General features: G+C 47.0%; 1 protein-coding gene across 16 annotated transcripts in view; it reads right to left on the reverse strand.

Annotated features, from left to right (window-relative positions):
- The window catches only part of LOC127007901 (sodium channel protein para-like), a 160,198-nt gene that overhangs the window by 56,352 nt on the left and 85,784 nt on the right, over positions 1 to 18,062 (reverse strand). For 14 of the 16 annotated variants that reach the window (XM_050879355.1, XM_050879358.1, XM_050879361.1 and 11 more), the window contains exons 4-5: positions 10,062 to 10,118; positions 911 to 1,066 (exon numbers count right to left, since the gene is read on the reverse strand). In XM_050879355.1, the coding sequence (XP_050735312.1) occupies positions 911 to 1,066; positions 10,062 to 10,118 (213 nt within the window). The remainder of the gene's footprint in view (positions 1 to 910; positions 1,067 to 10,061; positions 10,119 to 18,062) is intronic. The other 2 variants (XM_050879363.1, XM_050879365.1) reach the window with 1 other exon arrangement.

The following is an 18,062-nucleotide window of genomic DNA, read 5'->3' on the forward strand; positions in this document are numbered from 1 at the left end:
AGCGACGAAGGAGAAGGAGGAGGATTATTAATGTGACTAACGAGGGAAGGAACCAAGGCATACGAAAGTACAATAGAACAGGTTGAGTAGAAGGATGTGAGAGATTGTAGGGGAAGGGAGGGCGGAGTCTTACTTTCTGGCGTGATGTAAGTTAGAGAAGAGAAGAGAGGAAGGAAACGTAAATGTAGAGGAGAACAGGTTAGGAGGTAGAAAGGAAAACAGAGGAAAGTCACGTACAAGAGGAAGAAAGGAGGAGGAGAAGGAGGAAGAGTAAAAAAGGGAGATAGTAGCTAATGATTGAAAACAGGAATGAGGAAAAAAAAAGTAGAGGCAAAACATGTAGGAGAGGAAAAATACGTAGAAAAAGAAAGAAGAAAGGAGGGGGGGAGAGGGAAGAGGGAGAGAAAAAAAAAGTAAATGATAGAGAAGAGGTTTGAGAAAGGGAAGCAGAAAAGGGAGGAAGGAAACGTAAGAACAGAGGATATCAAGGAAAGGAAGGAAGAGGAGTAAGGAAAAAAAGGACAAAAGTAAAGGGAGACAACGGAGAAAAAGATCAACAAGAACAAGAAAGAGGAAAAGAACAAGATTGACTGACAGAGGAGGAGGAGGAGGAGGAGGAAGAAGATGAGGCAGAGAGGCAAGGAAGAGGGAAGAAGAAAGGGAGAGAGGATGAAGAAGCATATCAGAGTTCGGAAATGAAGAACTGAGAGAGGAGGAGGAGGAGGAGGAGGAGGAGGAGGAGGAGGAGGAGGAAGTGGAATAGGAGGAAGGCAGCGAAGATGAAGGCGAAGGCGAAGGAATAATGAATGTATAGAATTACATCACCTCAGAAAAAAAAGGAACCAGAAAAAAGAAGAGAGAGAACGATAACGAGAATGAGAACAGCTAAAACTCAGGGGTAGGATCTCACCTTCTGGTTGTGGTAGTACTGGTCAATATCCTCCAGCGGGACGCCCACCAGGTCCTCGGGGAAGGAACTCTGGAGGCGGTTGGGCAGCGGCATACCCTGCTCCAGGTTGGGATCCGCCTGCGGCCCTTCATCGTCGTCGTCATCATTGTACACAGGCTGGGAGGTGGTGACAGAGCTTGGTTGTGGTGAGGGCGTAGTGGTGGTGGTGATGATGACGGTAGTGGTGGCGGTGGTGGTGGTGGTGGTGATGATATGGCGTGGGTATTGTGGTGATAGTGGTGGTAGTGATGTGGGTACGGTGTGTGTGTGTGTGTGTGTGTGTGTGATTTTAAAGGGGTGTGTTTCATCGTCGTAGTGGTGGTGGTGGTGGTGATGGTGGTGGTGGTGTTTGCTGCTCCTTCAGTCAGAGATGTGGTGGTGGTGGTGATGGTGGTGATGATGATGGTGGTGAGTACTGAGGTTGCTGCTGACTGTCTCCCATCTCAGCACCAATGGTTATGGTGATGATGGTGAAAATGGTGATGGTATTGTTGGTGGTGGTAATGATGATGGTATATATTAGTGATCGTACAAATGACACTGAAGTAAAAAAATATAAATAAAAAATTCCCCCATTCAGTTAATTACATTCACATTCCATCCCTTCATCCCTTCATTCCTCCCTCCTCCTTTCCTCCCTCCCTCCCTTTTCTCCCTCCTTCCCGCATGCCCTAGTCCATTCCCCCCTCCCCCCTTCTCTCTCCCCTTCCCAACACATGCTCCCCCGTGGGCTTGGGAAAGGGAGGAGAAGGTGGGAGACAAGGGAGAATTAGACCCATATTTCCTCCCTGATCGTAATAATATACCAAAGGCTTCTTCCTCCTCCTCCTCCTCTTCCTCTTCTCAATCTTCCACTTGTTCCTTTCCTCCACTTGCAAGGGATTGAGGTAGTGAAATGTGGCAGGTTGGTACCGTAGACTTTTTGACACCTTACACATCCTCTATTATTCTCACCATCATCTTTATTACTCTAGTCTAACTTCTCTGCCGGCCAAATTACCTTCCTCAACTAATTGCCTCCAGACTAAAGTTTAGGGTCTAGTGGGCGGGGCTAAGCAGACACTATTATGCTTACTAGCTAACTAATGAACGCTATCCAAGGCTGCAAGATACATAAGCTACCACTAGGAGGAGTATAAGAGTGGCCAGACGGGCAGGAGGGGCGTTACTCTGCCACTCACTCATCATTCATCTACTCACTAGCCCTCCTCACCCCCCTATCTGCCTAGTGTTGTACCTGTAACCACACTAATTGGTATGTTTTAGAGGCTGTATGCAGGTAGCTCTCGTCCTCTACACCTGCGTGCTGGTATCTAGAAACTAGGTGGTGTCCAGGTGCCTCGTTGGAAGAAGGGAAGGTGGCGTGGGTTACCTGTGTGGTGACTGGTGATGACAGGTATGGGAAAGGGAAGGTTTGGGAAGGACAGGTGTGTGTGTGTGTGTGTGTGTGTGTGTGTGTGTGTGTGTGTGTGTGTGTGTGTGTGTGTGTGTGTGTGTGTGTGTGTGTGGAGGGGTGGTTATGTATGTGTATGTGCGTGTTTGTGTGCGTGTGCGTGTGTTAAGGAGACGCTTGCCTGGTGTGGGTAAAGAGACTGAAAATGAGAAAGTGATGATGATAAGGGTGAAAATGATGAAGGAGAGAGAGAGAGAGAGAGAGAGAGAGAGAGAGAGAGAGAGAGAGAGAGAGAGAGAGAGAGAGAGAGAGAGAGAGAGAGAGAGAGAGAGATAGAGAGAGAGAGAGAGAGAGAGAGAGAGAGAGAGAGAGAGAGAGAGAGAGAGAGAGAGAGAGAGAGAGAGAGAGAGAGAGAGAGAGAGAGAGAGAGAGAGAGAGAGAATGATGATAAAATGGTGTATGGTAGATATGTTGATGAGCACAGAACTTGTTGAGAGTGAATGAGTGAGTGAGTGAGTGAGTGAGTGAGTGAGTGGTAGTCAAGTCCACGATAGTCAGGTCCAGATCTTGTTCATGGTGACTCCTAACCCATAACGTGACTTACGACGAAGCACTTATAACTAACTTACTGGGAAACTCGTTGCAGTGATGGATGAACTCACTGTCGACACTTTTGTATGTGACTGGAGATTGCAGGGTGGGAGAGAGGGTGACTGACTGACTGACTGACTGACTGACTGAGGGGGAGACTAACTAACTAATTGACTAACTGACTGACTGAATGGGGAAGTAAGTGACTGGCTGACTGACTGACTGACTGAGGAACTGGCTGGTGGGCTGGCTATTGATTCCTGGATGTGTGTGTGTGTGTGTGTGTGTGTGTGTGTGTGTGTGTGTGTGTGTGTGTGTGTGTGTGTGTGTGTGTGTGTGTGTGTGTGTGTCTGTGTGTGTGTGTGTGTGTGTGTGTGTGTGTATGAGACCTGCCGCTACCACACCCTCTCTCCTCCCTTTCCTCCACCTCTTCCTCCTCCTCCTCCTCCTCCTCCTCCTCCTCAATCTTTCATTCCTTCCCCCTTAACCCCACTCTTCCCTCGAAAGCCGGGTGACTCAGCCGTTTTTGAGACCCTGCCAACACACACACACACACACACACACACACCTCCCTGCCCCAAACACATTTCCATTTTTCTCCCTTTCATCAGCTTTACCAACTCAAATCCATACAGTAACCTAACCTCATTGTCCCTTTAAACATATAACACACACACACACACACACACACACACACACACACACACACACACACACACACACACACAACCCTTCCCCTAGTGTTTTATTCATCTGTTCCTAACGCGGACTCGTCAATCCCTTTTTTGCACCCTAGACTCATGCGTAGGTAAGTAAAGTATGTGTGAGGTAGGGTGGAATTGACTCTTTCTTTATAGGGTTCATTCTCCCCTATTCACATTCACTACTTTCCTTTTTCTATTCCCTCCCTTTTCTCCCTTCACATTCCCTTCTCAATCCTTCACTTTTCGCCCACTCTTTCCTACTTTCCTTTCCACTTTTCAACCTTCCTTCCTTCTTTTCTTCACATCTCCATCTTTCCTTTCTCTCTTCTTCCTGCCTTTCCTACACCTCCCTTTTCCATCCTTCCTTCCTTCCTGTCTCCCCGTTCCTTCCTTCTTTCCTTCCCATCCTACACCTCCCCTTTCCATCCTTTCTTCCTTCCTATCTCCCAATTTCTTTCTTCTTTCCTTCCTATCTTTCTCCTCTTTTCATCCTTCCTTCATATCTCCCCATTCCTTCCTTCTTTCCTTCCCATCTTACACCTCTTTCCATCCTCCCTTCCTTCCATCACCTTTCCCCCCTTCCTCCTCACTCCCCTTCTCTCTCACCTCCTCCCACCTTTCCCTTCTCTCCATCCCCTCACCTTACACCTCCCCTATCTATTCTTCCTCTCATCACACCATCGCCACTCTTCCCTTCGTACCAAAACACCAGGAAGACAGACAGACAGGCGGGCAGGTGATCGGGTCTCAGGTGCAAGGGTTCCGGGCGGGTGTCGGAGGCTACTGTTTACTTCTCGTGCCTCGACTGAGCGCCAGGGGATGCCAGTAAGGCCGACGAGGGGCAGAGAGGAGGTGGAGGGATACGAGAGGATGGACAAGGCAGGGACGGGGTGTAGAGAGAGGGAGAGAAGAGAGGGGAAGAGGAGGTTGAGGAAGGGTGGATGGAAAGGAGAAGAGGATGGAAGGGGAGAGAGAGGAAGGGTGGATGAGAACGAGGGCAGAAGGGTGGAAGAAGAGGTGAGCTAAGTGGATGATCTGAAGTGGAACGGAAGATAGGGAGTGGATGGGGAAGGCGGTACGGAGAGAGAGGGAGGAAAGGAAGGCATGGTATGTGGATGGGTAGTGTGGAATGGAGTACAGGACAAGGGTGGAGGGGTGGAAGAGGTGGAATTTGGCATAGGAATAGGGGTGTGTGGAGGGAGAAAGTGGAATGGAGCACAGGAAAGGGTGGATAGGTGGAGTGGTAGTGGTATGTAAAGAAAGAAAAAGAGAAAGAGAGAAAAGAAAGGAAGAAAAGAAGAAAAAAGAGAAAGAAAGAGAAAGAAAAATGAGAGCTAAATACGGTGGAACTGAGCATGGACAAGGTGGAGCTGGGTGAGGTGGAACACAGACAGAGAGCAAGAGAAAGAGAGGGTGGAATGTGGAATGTGTATGTGGGCGTGGCGGGGTGGAAGAACTAAGAGGGTGGAGGAGGAGGGGGAGATGGTGTGAAGAGAGGAGGAGGGGGGGTGGAAGGAAGGAAGGAAGGAAGGTGGAGTGGGGTGGGTGAGAGGTGGAGTCAGGTGTTGGTAGGGAGCGAAATATGGACAGGTGAGTGAGTGAGTGGAGATGGGGTGGATAGGGTGGTAGGTAGAGACGGGGTGGATGGAAGGGGTGGTGGGGGCGAAGTATGGACAGCTGTGAGTGAGTGGACGTGGGGTGGATAGGAATGGGTGGAGAGGATGGGGTGGTTCAGAGTGAGGGGAAGGGACAAGGTATGGACAGGTGTGAGTGGAAAGGGGGTGGAGAGGATGGGGTGGAGAGGATGGGGTGGGTCAGGGTGAGGGGGAAGGGGACAAGGTATGGACAGGTGTGAGTGGAAGGGGGGTGGAGAGGATGGGGTGGAGAGGATGGGGTGGGTCAGAGTGAGGGGAAGGGACAAGGTATGGACAGGTGGGTCATTCATCATTCAACTCTCCTCTACGAGTCGATGGGGGCCCCGTTGATGTATCCTGTAGAGTCTCGCTTGCTTACGTCATGACCTGCCCTGCCCTTCCCTTCCCTTCCCTTCCATATGTCCTCTCTCTTCCCTTTACTGCCATGCCTTTCCTATCCTGTATATAATTCCCTTTTCCTACAGTTCATTTTCTTCCATTTTTCTCTCCAAGTCCTTTTCCCTTCCCTTCCCTTCCATATTTCCCTTTCCCTATCTTACAGTTCATCTCCTCCCATCATTTTATTTCTCCTGTCCCTTCCTCTTCCTTCACCTGTATCCCCTTTCCGTCATTCTCTCTCAAATCCTTCTCTCTTCTCTCTCATTCTAACACTCTTCCCTTCCTTTACTTCCCTTCCGTTCCTCCCTTCTTCCTTCCAGTTCATTCTTCATAGCTTCCCTTCATTCCTTTCCCTTCTTTTCCACCCATTGTCTTCAGTTCGTGCCATCTCTCCCATCTCGCCCTTTCCCTACCCTTCCTTCCCTTCCCTTCCCTTCCCTCCATGACAGCCAAAATTCACCATCCAACGCCTCTCATTGATTTCATGTATTATTCCCTCACTGCCCCATATAGCCCTCCTCCTCCTCCTCCTCCTCCTCCTCCTCCTCCTCCTCCTCCTCCTCCAGGGCCTAACGTAACTATCTTGAGGACACGCTGCGGAGTTCTCATGTCCACTAAAGTTCCCTACAACAAGATGGTCCATAGTAAAAAGATACCTTGACAGTCAGATGGATTAGAAGAGTTGGCCGTCCCTTAGAACAGTCCCCATATTGAACAGTCCCTTAAAACTGTCCCTAATAGGTCTTAAAGGTGTAATGACTCTAATAATGGCTCCCCTAATGACTCAAGTCCCTAGAAATAGTCCCTAGTAAGTTTCAATGATGTAATTTCCCTTTAAGATGGATCCTCAAATGAATGTAATCCTTAAAAACGTCTTCATATAATACATTCCCTAGAAACAGTCCCTGGCAAGTCTCCAAGGTGCCATGTCCCTAAAGTGTCCTAAAATGAATTCACTCCCTTGAAAGCAGTCCCTAGTAGGTCTCAAAGATGTAATGTCCCTAAACTTGCCTCCATAAATAATTCCAGTCCTTAAAAAGTCCCTAAGAGCAGTCCCTAGTCGCTATCAAATGCGTTAAGTACCTAAAAGTAGCTCGTTAAATAACCCAAGTCCCTCAAAACAGTCCCATCGCTTCAGAGTCCCTTCAAACAGCCCCGCAGAAGCAGCCCCACTGAGTACTCCAACAAACACTCCGTCTCATGCTAACAATCCCGCACACCAGACATGCTCCTCGGCAACCCTCCAGCAACTCCGAGGCATTCCAGCAGTAGTGAAGTCAAACCACACGTTACAAAGCGGGCGTGAGTGTCTCGGTGTCTCCTCGTTGTACTCTAAGGCCGCGAGAGGAGAGACAAACAAGAGGAGAGACAGTATGTGCGTCACCAAAGAGTAAGACACATACACGCACAAACACACGTACACACTCATACACACTCTCTAAACGTAAGCCATGCAAGGGGACGTTCTTAGTCTGTCTGTAGCGACGTCTGAGTCACCAGAGCGAGGAAGCGTGAGTGAACGAGCCTTGTGAACTCTGCCTGGTGCCAACGTGACCCCCCCACACCCCCCCGGGCGTCCCACGGAGGGAAGAGGGGCCGCCGGGGATGGTTTAAGACCCGGGGCGAGACGGGGAGCTGCACGCCGGGCGACATACTGCCCGAGGGATGGCGCCAGTGCTTCCTCCTCCTTCTCCTCCTCCTCCTCCTCCTCCTCCTCCTCCTCCTCCGTGCTGGGTGTGGCTGGCAAGGGAGGGCGTGGCATGAGGTGGCGTGGTGTGGCGTGGCTGTCCGGAGGTGTGACGTGAAGGGTGAGGCGGCAAGGGTTACACACACACACACACACACACACACACACACACACAGACAAATTAGGTGCACCAGCAGTAACCTCCCTCACGGATGGTGCAGTGCGGTGCGTCTGTGTGCGTGTGTGTGTGTGTGTGTGTGTGTGTGTGTGTGTGTGTGTGTGTGTGTGCTGCCACTGCCCTCACCTCCGGACTAGCACGACACAGCGAGGAGAGGGGCGAGAGGGGGGGGCAGGTGAGGGGGGCAGAGAGGGGTGAGTGGACGCCCCCTTCCACACCATCTTCAGCCCACGAGCGTGACGTCATCGGAATTGGAGGGGAACGGGGGGGCGGGGGGCGGAGAACCATGCCCCCCCTTTGCATAGCGTCACTCAGGGCGGAGGGGGGGCAGGGGGGGCGACTACCTGCAAGACTACCTTTTCTACAAGACTTCAGGCCGTCTATGGCTATCTATGTATGCAGCTAGCGTGAGGGGGTGAAGGGGTGAGGGGTGTATGTGAAGGGGTGAAGGTCGTGGGGGGAAGATGCCGGTGGGGTGACGGGATGGGATGTGCGGTGGGTGTTGAGGTGCAGGGGGATGAGAGGGATGGAAGGGGAGGCGTGGGGAAAGCTGGATGTTTTTGGGGATATGTAAAAGTGGGATGTGAACAGGGAAGGGATGTGAAGGGGTAGAGTTTTCGTGGGATGATGTGGGGGAGTGGGGAGGAGAAGGGGAGTGAAGGGGAGCTCTGAGTAAGGGGAGGGAAGTTTTTATAAGGGTAAGTTTCAAGGGAAGGGAAGGGAAGGGGTAGTGTTTTGGGGTGATGTGGGGGTGTAAGGAAGGGAAGGGAAGGGGAGGTAAGAAATGGGAAAGAAGGGAATTTATATTACGTAAGCATTGACTGAGGGAAGGGAAGGGAAATGAAGGGGACAAGCGAATGAAGGGAATCTGAATGCTTAAAATACTTCTATAAGGGACGAATTCTGGGATGGGAAAGAAAGGGAGTTTTAAAGGGATGACTATTGAGATTTAGGAGTATATGAGGTTAAGGGTGTAAGGGGAAGGTGCTGATGTGTGTGGGGGGAGGGTGGGGATAAGAGGTCTCGACTTGGGGAGTGGTGGAGTAAGTGACAAAGGGAGGGGAGAGGATGGGAAAGGGAAGGGACGGTGAGGGAAGCAAGCATAGAGGTGGAATGGGGATGGAGTAGGGCGAGGGGTGTGGTGGGAGGGATGGGTGGAATTGAGGAGGACGGGTGGAGTGTATTGTGTGGGTGTGGGTGGGTGAGGGGGGAATGGGGGAGGTGAGGGGGGACAGGGGAGGGGGGCCAAGGGTGAGGGCTGAGAGAGAGGGGGGTGGGGTGTACGATTCGGGGGTCGCAAGTGCCTCAAGAACCCGACAGAGAGACATAAATACCTAAGAAGAAATGTCAACTAATCGAAGCCACGTGTTGAGGGCAGATCTAGGTCGCCTCCTGAGCGTTTCCACAAACATCTGGAGTCTCTACCCGCCGCGGAACGAAAAATAATAATACAAATAAATTTCAGAGTGTGCTCAAGACGAAATTAGGCTACTCTCCTCCTCCTCGTCCTCCTCCTCGTCCTTCTCCTCCTACTGCTACTGCTCCTCTTCTTCCTCCTCTTGCTCCCGCTGCGCTTGTTCTTTTAACTCCTCCTCCTCCTCCTCCTCTTTCTTCTATTCTATTTTCTTCTCTTCTTTCTACCTGTGTTCCTTCTTCCACTCCTCTCTCTCTCTATCTCACTCTCGTACTCTTCTTCATTATTTTATTTCTTCTACTTCTCCTTTCCTTCCTACTCTTCCTTTATGCCTCCGCTTCTCTTCCCCCTTCTCTTCTTTTTCTTCCTCCTCCTCCTCTTCCTACTCTCCCTGCTTCTCATCCTCCTCCTTATCACTAACCGCCAGATTTCTACAAAACTTAGAAAAAACTCTAAACATAAAACTCAGACAAACTTCCTGAACTTGATAATGTATACTGGAGAGAGAGGGAGAGAAAAATCAAAACTAGGTCACCATCACCCTCCTCCTCATCATCATTATAATTTGTCACTATCAAGAATCATTTAGTAATTAATCCAAGGCTGAACAAAGACCTTACACAACTTTCTCCGTTCCTATTTCAATTTATCTATTTTTTCTTTTACAAGTATCGCATTTTTTCATCCTTATCCTTATCCTTTATCCTATGTCTCTATTCACACTCTTTTACCTACATTACTTATCTTTATGCAACATCCTACGACTATCCTAAATCCTACAGACGCATCCTATCTTTAGCTTACATCCAAGATCTCTAATAACATTCCTATTCCTGCAGATTTATCTTGACACAACATCCTACCACGATCTTACATCTTACATAACAAAGAAAGCATCCTATCATTATCCTACATCCTACCGGCACTTGCAGCCCCTCACCCCCTCGAGGCACCGAACCCTTGACCCCCCGTGACCCCTGACCTCCCCCGTGGCAGCTGGGAGTCCTTCGGCAGCTGTCATGTTGGCCGGCTCGCGTCCTAAACGGGGGTCCCACAAGCAGTCTGTTCCTTGCGTTCAAAACCAAGACGTATGACAAGGAAGAACCAAATACCTCTCCGGATTCCCCTCCACCTCCTCCTCCTCCTCCACTTCTTGCTTTCTTGCCTCTCTGCTCCGGAAAAGAGAGAGAAGTGAAGGAAAGAGACATGATGAGTGACAGGGGAAGGGACACACTCATAATACACACACACACACACACACACACACACACACACACACACACACACACACACACACACACACGCAGGCAGATGGAGGCGCCGTTCCGTTCCCGTCAGTCGGCCAATCCGTTCTTGTTTTCCATGTAATTGAATCCATTTGGAGGACCATCAAAACAAAATTAAGGAAGCCCTCCCTCGCCGGAAAGAAAGGACATGGACGGAAACGGCAAAGAGAAAACGGAAAAATTCCCTCCCGCTGCTGTCCACCGCTCGACCGGGACACAAAATATCACCCTTTCCAACGGGACTCGAGATAAAAAGGGTAAGAGTCTACGGATATTTGTCACCTGATTCAATTACTCTTACGTGACTTTGAATTAAAAAAGGAATGAAGGTCTATTGTTATCCTTCACCTTACTTAAATTACTCTATAGGTCGAGTTTCATCTTTCAAACGGAACTTGAAATTTTAAAAAAGGAATGAAAGTCTACGGTTATACGTCACCATATTTAATTACTCTATAGGTGAAATTTCATCTTTCCAACGTGACTTAAAATTAAAAAGGAGGGGAAGTCTACGGTTATTCCTCCCCATATTTAATTACTCTAAAGGTGGGGAGAGAGAGAGAGAGAGAGAGAGAGAGAGAGAGAGAGAGAGAGAGAGAGAGAGAGAGAGAGAGAGAGAGAGAGAGAGAGAGAGAGAGAGAGAGAGAGAGAGAGAGAGAGAGAGAGAGAGAGAGAGAGAGAGAGAGAGAGGGGGGAGGGAAAGAAAGAAGGGGAAGAGAAAGAGGAGGAAGAGGGGAGCAACGGCCCTTCACCACCCCTTTCCCTTCACACCCTTCACCCCTTCCTCACCCTAAACCATAAGAAGGGGGTGAAGGGAGCTAAAGAGAAGAGGGTTGAGGAAGTTACGTTGTTAGGGCAGAAAGGGGTTGTTTGAAGGGGGTTTAGGGGTAGAAAAGGGGGGTTGAATGGGGGAAGGGGGGCGCCAGACACGACAGTTTAGGTGGAGACGGGGGGGGGGAGAGAGAGAGAGAGAGAGAGAGAGAGAGAGAGAGAGAGAGAGAGAGAGAGAGAGAGAGAGAGAGAGAGAGAGAGAGAGAGAGAGAGAGATCAATACTCTATTTCTGTCTGCCCTAAGCTGACGCGCCACACCACCGCCAGGACACACACACCGGCGAACCACAGCGAACCGGAACGAACCACGGCAATCCGGAACGATGCCCCGATGAACCCTGATGAACCCGAACCCGGAACACGAAAAAAAACTAAACAAAACATGAAAAAATGAAGTAGTAAAGAAAAACTGGCGACCTGATCCGCATTACATAACCCGGAACGCATTTTAAAGGACCTAAACGAACCAAGGAGAACCGTAACGAAACACCGATGAACCCTGATGAACCCGAACCCGGAACACGAAAAAAACTAAACAAAACGTGAAAAAAAATGAAGTAGTAAAGAAAAACTGGCGACCTGATCCGCATTACATAACCTGGAACGCATTTAAAAGGACCTAAATGAACCACGGCGAACCGGAACGAAGCACCGATGAACCCCAATGAGCCCGAATCCGGAAAATGAAGAAAAAAAAACGAAAAAATGAAGAACCAAAGTAAAACCGACGTCCTGATCCGCATTACATAACCCGGAACGCAATTAAATGGACCTAAATGAACCGTAACAAAGCACAGATGAACTCCAATGAACCCGAAACCGGAGAATTAAAAAAAAAAGCGAAAAGATGAAAAACCAAAGTAAAACCGACGTCCTGAACAGTATTACATAACCCGGAATGCATTTAAAAGGACCTAAATGAACCACGGCGAACCGGAACGAAGCACCGATGAACCCCAATGAACCCGAACCCGGAAAATGAAAAAAAAACACGAAAAGATGAAGAACCAAAGTAAAACCGACGACCTGAACCGTATTACATAACCTGGAACGCATTTAAAAGGACCTAAGTGAACAATGGGGCGGAACGAAGCAGCGGAATAGGAACATGAATAAAAACGAAACAAAGACGAAAAAACGAACAGAAACGAAACAACCCGAAACGAAATGGAAATAACAGACGAGATTAACCGAATTACATAACCCGAAACGCACTTTAGAGAGCCTTATGAACCACTGGGACACGGATCGAAGCAGCATCGAAACCCCAATGATGCCGAACCCGGAACAGGAAAAAAATAGAGATGAAAAAATGAACAAAAAAAACACCGAAACGAAATGGAAACAACAGACGAAGATCCATATGAACCACTAGGAAACGGATCGAAGCAGCAATGAACCCCACATTGAACCCGAACTCGAAGTAGGATAAAAAAATACAAAGACGAAAAAAACGAAGAGAAACGAAACCACTCGAACATAAATGAGAAAAAAAGACGACCTACACCGAATTACGTAACAAAGAACGAACACAAACGGACGTAAATGAAACCCTGGGAATTGAAACGAACGGCCGTGAACCAAAATGAACCCAACGCGCGACCCAGGCCCAGGATAACAAATGGCGGAGTGAACCCAGACGGAACCAGAATGCATTTTCAAAGACATAAGTAAGTCGTAGTGAAGAGAGAGGATTAGCGGTTGAAGGAGAGTGAAGCAACGAACTGAACCGAAACCGAATCCTGAACTGGCATGACTATAGACGATTTGAACCGGATTAGAAACACTACCCGAATGCATCTTGAAGTAGGAACGAGTCAGTAAAGACGAAACTAAGAGAACCGGAATGAATGGCACACACAAACACACACAGAACCGGAACTAAAGAAATATCAATGACAACGAACCAACGCAGAATAAAAATAACGGTAAAAAAAACGGTAAAAAAAAAACACCCGAACCGGTAGAACACGGAACCGAACCCTACATAAGAAAAAAAAAGACGAATCCTGAATTATTTAAACGGGCCATAAAAAGGAAACACTAATGAACCAGAAAATATGAAAAAAGGGGAAAGAAAGCTGAAAGAACCGGATGAATGAGCGCGCGAGACAAAGGGATGAAAGGGAATGAATGAAGCCGTAACACACTCAACCAAAAGGGCGGCGGCGGTTACGGGGGGTTGAGAGGGGAGGGGTGAGGGGGGGGGTGAGGAAGGGGGGTGAGGAAGGGGCGGGTGGAAACAGTGAAGTGAACCGCAGCGAAGGTCGAGACGGCGCAATGAACCTCGACTAAAGGGGGATTAATTTCGACTCGGAGGAATGAACCGGGAAATGGAATGAGCCGGGAGATGAAAATGGAAGGGGAATTGGATCGGGAAATAGAATGGACCGGAACATGGGAAATATAATGGACCGGGAAATGGAATGAATGGGAAATAGAACGGACCGGGCAGTGAAAATGGACGGGGAAATTAAAACAGACCAGGAAATGAAAATGGACCGGCAAAAAGGAAATGTAATGGACCAGGAAATGAAAATGGACTGGAAAAAGGGAAATATAATGGACCGGGAAATGGAAATAGATCGGGAAATAAGATCTTCAAGGAGTGAAAATAGGAAAAAACAGGGTAATGGAAATAGAAAGGAGCCTGAAATGGAAATGGAATGAACTGGGAAATGGAAATGGACCGGGAAATGTGAAAAGAATGGACCGGGAAATTTAATGAACCGGGAAATGGAGGTATAATGAACTGGGAAATGGATATGGACCGGGAAATGTCAAAAGAATGGACCAGGAAATATAATGAACCGGAAAATGGAAACATAATGGACTGGGAAATGGAAATGGACCGGGAAATGTGAAAATAATAAAAAATGGACCAGGAAATATAATGAACCGGGAAATGGAAATGGACCGGGAAATGTGAAAAGAATGGACCGGGAAATTTAATGAACCGGAAAATGGAAATACAATAAACTGGGAAATGGGAATGGACCGAAAAATTTATTAACTGGGAAATTGAACGGACCGGAAATGGAAAACAGAAACGGGGCGACTCCTGAAACACAGCGAACCACGAAACGCAAAAAGTGAACCAGAGTAAAAGAAAAGAAAAAGTAAGAGCCCGGATAGATGAAACTGCTTGAAACGCTGAGAGAAAAAGGAAAGAAACGCCCTCATAAAAATATATTGAAATGAACCGCCACGGACCACTGCGAACCGGACCGAACCGAAGCGAACCAGGATTCATTGGGGCGGTTCATTGCCCGTCTGAGCTACACTGAAAGAAAAAAAGAGCGACTGAATGAAAAGAGAGAAAGAGAGAATGAGAGAGTGAGAGAGAGAGAAAATACATTCAGAAAGTAAACAAGTCTCTCTCTCTCTCTCGTTCCATTTTCTTTGCTCCATTTTTTCCTCATTTTCCCTTTTTCCTCCTCGTTCATGTCGTACTTTCCTTTTTTTTACTTTCTTTATTTCTCCATTTATTCTTTTTTTCTTTTTCGTTTAGTGGCGCTTCTCTCTCTCTCTCTCTCTCTCCTTTCACGCACAAGGGGAGGACAAAAAAGGAAGAGAAAGAAGAGCAAACAGTATGAAAGAAGATGAGAGAGAGAGAGAGAGAGAGAGAGAGAGAGAGAGAGAGAGAGAGAGAGAGAGAGAGAGAGAGAGAGAGAGAGAGAGAGAGAGAGAGAGAGAGAGAGAGAGAGAGAGAGAGAGAGAGAGAGAGAGAGAGAGAGAGAGAGAGAGAGAGAGAGAGAGAGAGAGAAAAAACCAGGCCAAGCTCAGTCGTCATATGAAAGGTTTAAACATCAGCAGCAGCGAAAAATTGTAAGAAAGTAAGAAAGTAAGCAAGTAAAGTAAGAAAAAGTAAGAAAATAAAGTCAAGTAGTAAAATGTGAGACAAACAAGCTTGAATAAAAGAGAGAGAGAGAGAGAGAGAGAGAGAGAGAGAGAGAGAGAGAGAGAGAGAGAGAGAGAGAGAGAGAGAGAGAGAGAGAGAGAGAGAGAGAGAGAGAGAGAGAGAGAGAGAGAGAGAGAGAGAGAGAGAGAGAGAGAGAATAAAAAAGAAATACACCATCCAGGTACAAAATGGATTCAAGAACACGCATCACCATGAGAGAGAGAGAGAGAGAGAGAGAGAGAGAGAGAGAGAGAGAGAGAGAGAGAGAGAGAGAGAGAGAGAGAGAGAGAGAGAGAGAGAGAGAGAGAGAGAGAGAGAGAGAGAGAGAGAGAGAGAGAGAGAGAGAGAGAGAGAAAGAGTAACTTGAAATATATATACAAAAAGACAAGTGCAAAAAATTCGAGCTACTACTATTAATTTTTTTTTTCACTAACTATATAATTATCTAAACGACTCCAACGACCAGTCAGTCCTGCTTGAGTCGTATCCGCAGTGTCGGTGAGTCGTGGTGGTGGTGGTGATGGTGATGGTGGTGATGATGGTGGTGATGGCGTCATGTAACCTCACACCATGAATTCTTTTTTTCCGTCTCGTATTTTGATTGTAATGGTGGTGGTGGTGGTGGTGGTGATAGTGATGGTATACTACTTGGTGATGAAATGAGGGAAGGAAGAAAGGAAAAAGGTGATGAATTATGTACTTTCCCTGTGGTGGTGATGATGGTGGTGGTGATAGTAGAGTTGGTGATGATGGTGGTGATGGGTTTCTTTACGAGTGGAGATGAAGAGGTGAAGGAAACGGAAGGAAGAAAGGGAGGAGCGAAGGATACTGTGGTGGTGATTATGGTGGTGGTGGTGGTGGTGTTGAAGGTGGTGGTTATGAATGGGAGGAAGGAAGAGGAATGGAGAGATGGATTGAGAAGGAAGGGGAAGAAGAGGGGATGAGAGGAAGAGGGAGAAAGATGATTAGTTGCTAGTGTGCGGAGGAGGAGGAGGAGGAGGAGGAGGAGAATAAGAAAAATTGGAATGAAAGAAAAAAAGACGGAAAAAATGTGACAAGGAGACAGAAAACGACGGCGAGAAGGAGGAGGAGGAGGAGGAGGAGGAGGAGGAAATACCAAAGCAAAGAGGAAGAGTAGAGAGAGGGAGAGAGGGGGAAGAAGGGTCAGGTCAAAGAGGGGGAGAGGGAGAGAGAAAAGGGAGAGAGAGGGCGGAAATTAAAATGGTATACGTTGTTATTTCAAAGACATATTTTCTTTTTGTCTTCGTGGTTAGTTTTTTCTTATATTTTCTTTCTTTTTTTGTCTAGTATTGGAATGGGGTTTTAATGGGGAGAGGGGGAGTATGAGGAGGGGGGGGGGTTAGAGTAGTGACCATGATCTTGTTTTAACTTTTTTTTGTCTTTTTTTTGTCTTGAATTGGTAGGGGAAAAGGGAGGAGTGAGGGGAGGAGGGTTAGTGGTGGTGGTGGTGGTGGTGGACAAAACGATACTCTTAAGATGTTTCCAAGATTCCTTTAGTCTTATCTCGAACGTAATTTTTTTTGGTTGGCAACGAGTTTTACATTTTTTCTTATTTTTCTCTGATTTTTCTTGGACCGTGGCGGCGAGGAGACATATTTTCCTTTTCTCTTTCTCTCTTCTTTGTCATTTTTTTCCTTTTTTTCCTTATCTCTCTCTTTCCTATGTTAGCTTTTTTTTCTCTTATTTTTCCGTTCATTCTCTCTTTCTCTGACTTTTTTTTAGTTTTCTCTCTTATATGTTTTTTTTCTGTCCTCTTTCTCTGTTCCTTGTCATTTCCTCCTTTCGTTTTCCCTTCTCTCCCCTATTATTATTTTCCCTTATTTTTTCTTATTTTCCTTGGACAGTAGAGGCGGGGAGAGAGATATTTTCCTGTTCTCTTTCTCTTTGTCTTTTTTCCTCTTTTTCCTGATTTTTTCCCCTTATTTTTTCTATTTTCCTTGAACTGTGAGGGCAAGGAGTCATAATTTTTCCGTTCTCTTTCTCTGTCTTTGTTTTGTTTCTTTCCTAATTTTTTCCCTTATTTTTCTCTATTTTCCTTGGACCGTGGGGGATGGAGGTATAATTTTGCTGTTCTCTTTCTCTCTTATATTCGTCTTTTACTCCTTTTTTTCCCTTTTGTCTTCCTCTTCCGTAAATTTCTCTCATTTTTCTCTATTTTCCTTGGACAGTAGAAGCGAGGAGTCATATTTTTCCTGTTCTCTTTCTCTTTTATCTTCGTCATTTTCACCTTTTTTCCTTCCTTCTCTCTCTCTCTTCCTCCCGTGATTTAAGGTTCAAGGTCAGAGAGTTCCCAAATACTTTCGCTCACCTATAAGAAGAAGAGAGATAATTTTGGATCCTCCTTTTTTGGACAGTCCTTTCTTAATTAACTCTTTTAAGTCTCACAAAAACTCCATTCCACGAGGTCCTTTTCTTTTCTTAGCTTTCAAAGACGTTATGTAATTCTCTATCGGGAAAAACAAGTTGGATTCCGGTACTGTTTTAGCCTTTTCGTTTTATTATATTTTATCTTCTTTTCCTGATATTTTCCCTCTTAGTTTTCTCTTATATTCCTTGGACCGTCGGGGGAAGGAATCATAATTTTCCGTTCTTTCTCATCTTCGTCTTTTTCTCATTTTTTTTCCTTTTCTTTCTCCTTCTCTCTCTCTCTCCCTCGTTGTTTGTGTGTGTGGCTTAAGAACATTATTATTAAGTTGACTAATTAGAATCAAAATCCCCAGGACCTTCTCTGCTCAGCTTTCAAAGACGTTATGTAGTTCTCTATCTGGAAAAATAAGTTCGATTCTGCTCTTTAGTACAGAACTTGAATTCTATGGAAAGTACTGCTTTGACAGTTCACCGACTGGCCACGTGTGGCGCTGCCTGTATAGCCGATACAGTCCAATGGACCTTAAACACATGGGGCATCGTGAACACTAGTAACTCCACCACCATCACTATCACACCACCACCATCATCACCACCATCACCACCACCACCACCACCACCACCACCATTGCAGCATCAACACATCCCAACACAAACAGGGACTCTCAGGATCCTCCTCTCCTCTCCTCTCCTCCCCGGCGCGGGCG

This window comes from Eriocheir sinensis, chromosome 36 (genome assembly GCF_024679095.1).
Source record: "Eriocheir sinensis breed Jianghai 21 chromosome 36, ASM2467909v1, whole genome shotgun sequence".
NCBI lineage: Eukaryota > Metazoa > Arthropoda > Malacostraca > Decapoda > Varunidae > Eriocheir > Eriocheir sinensis.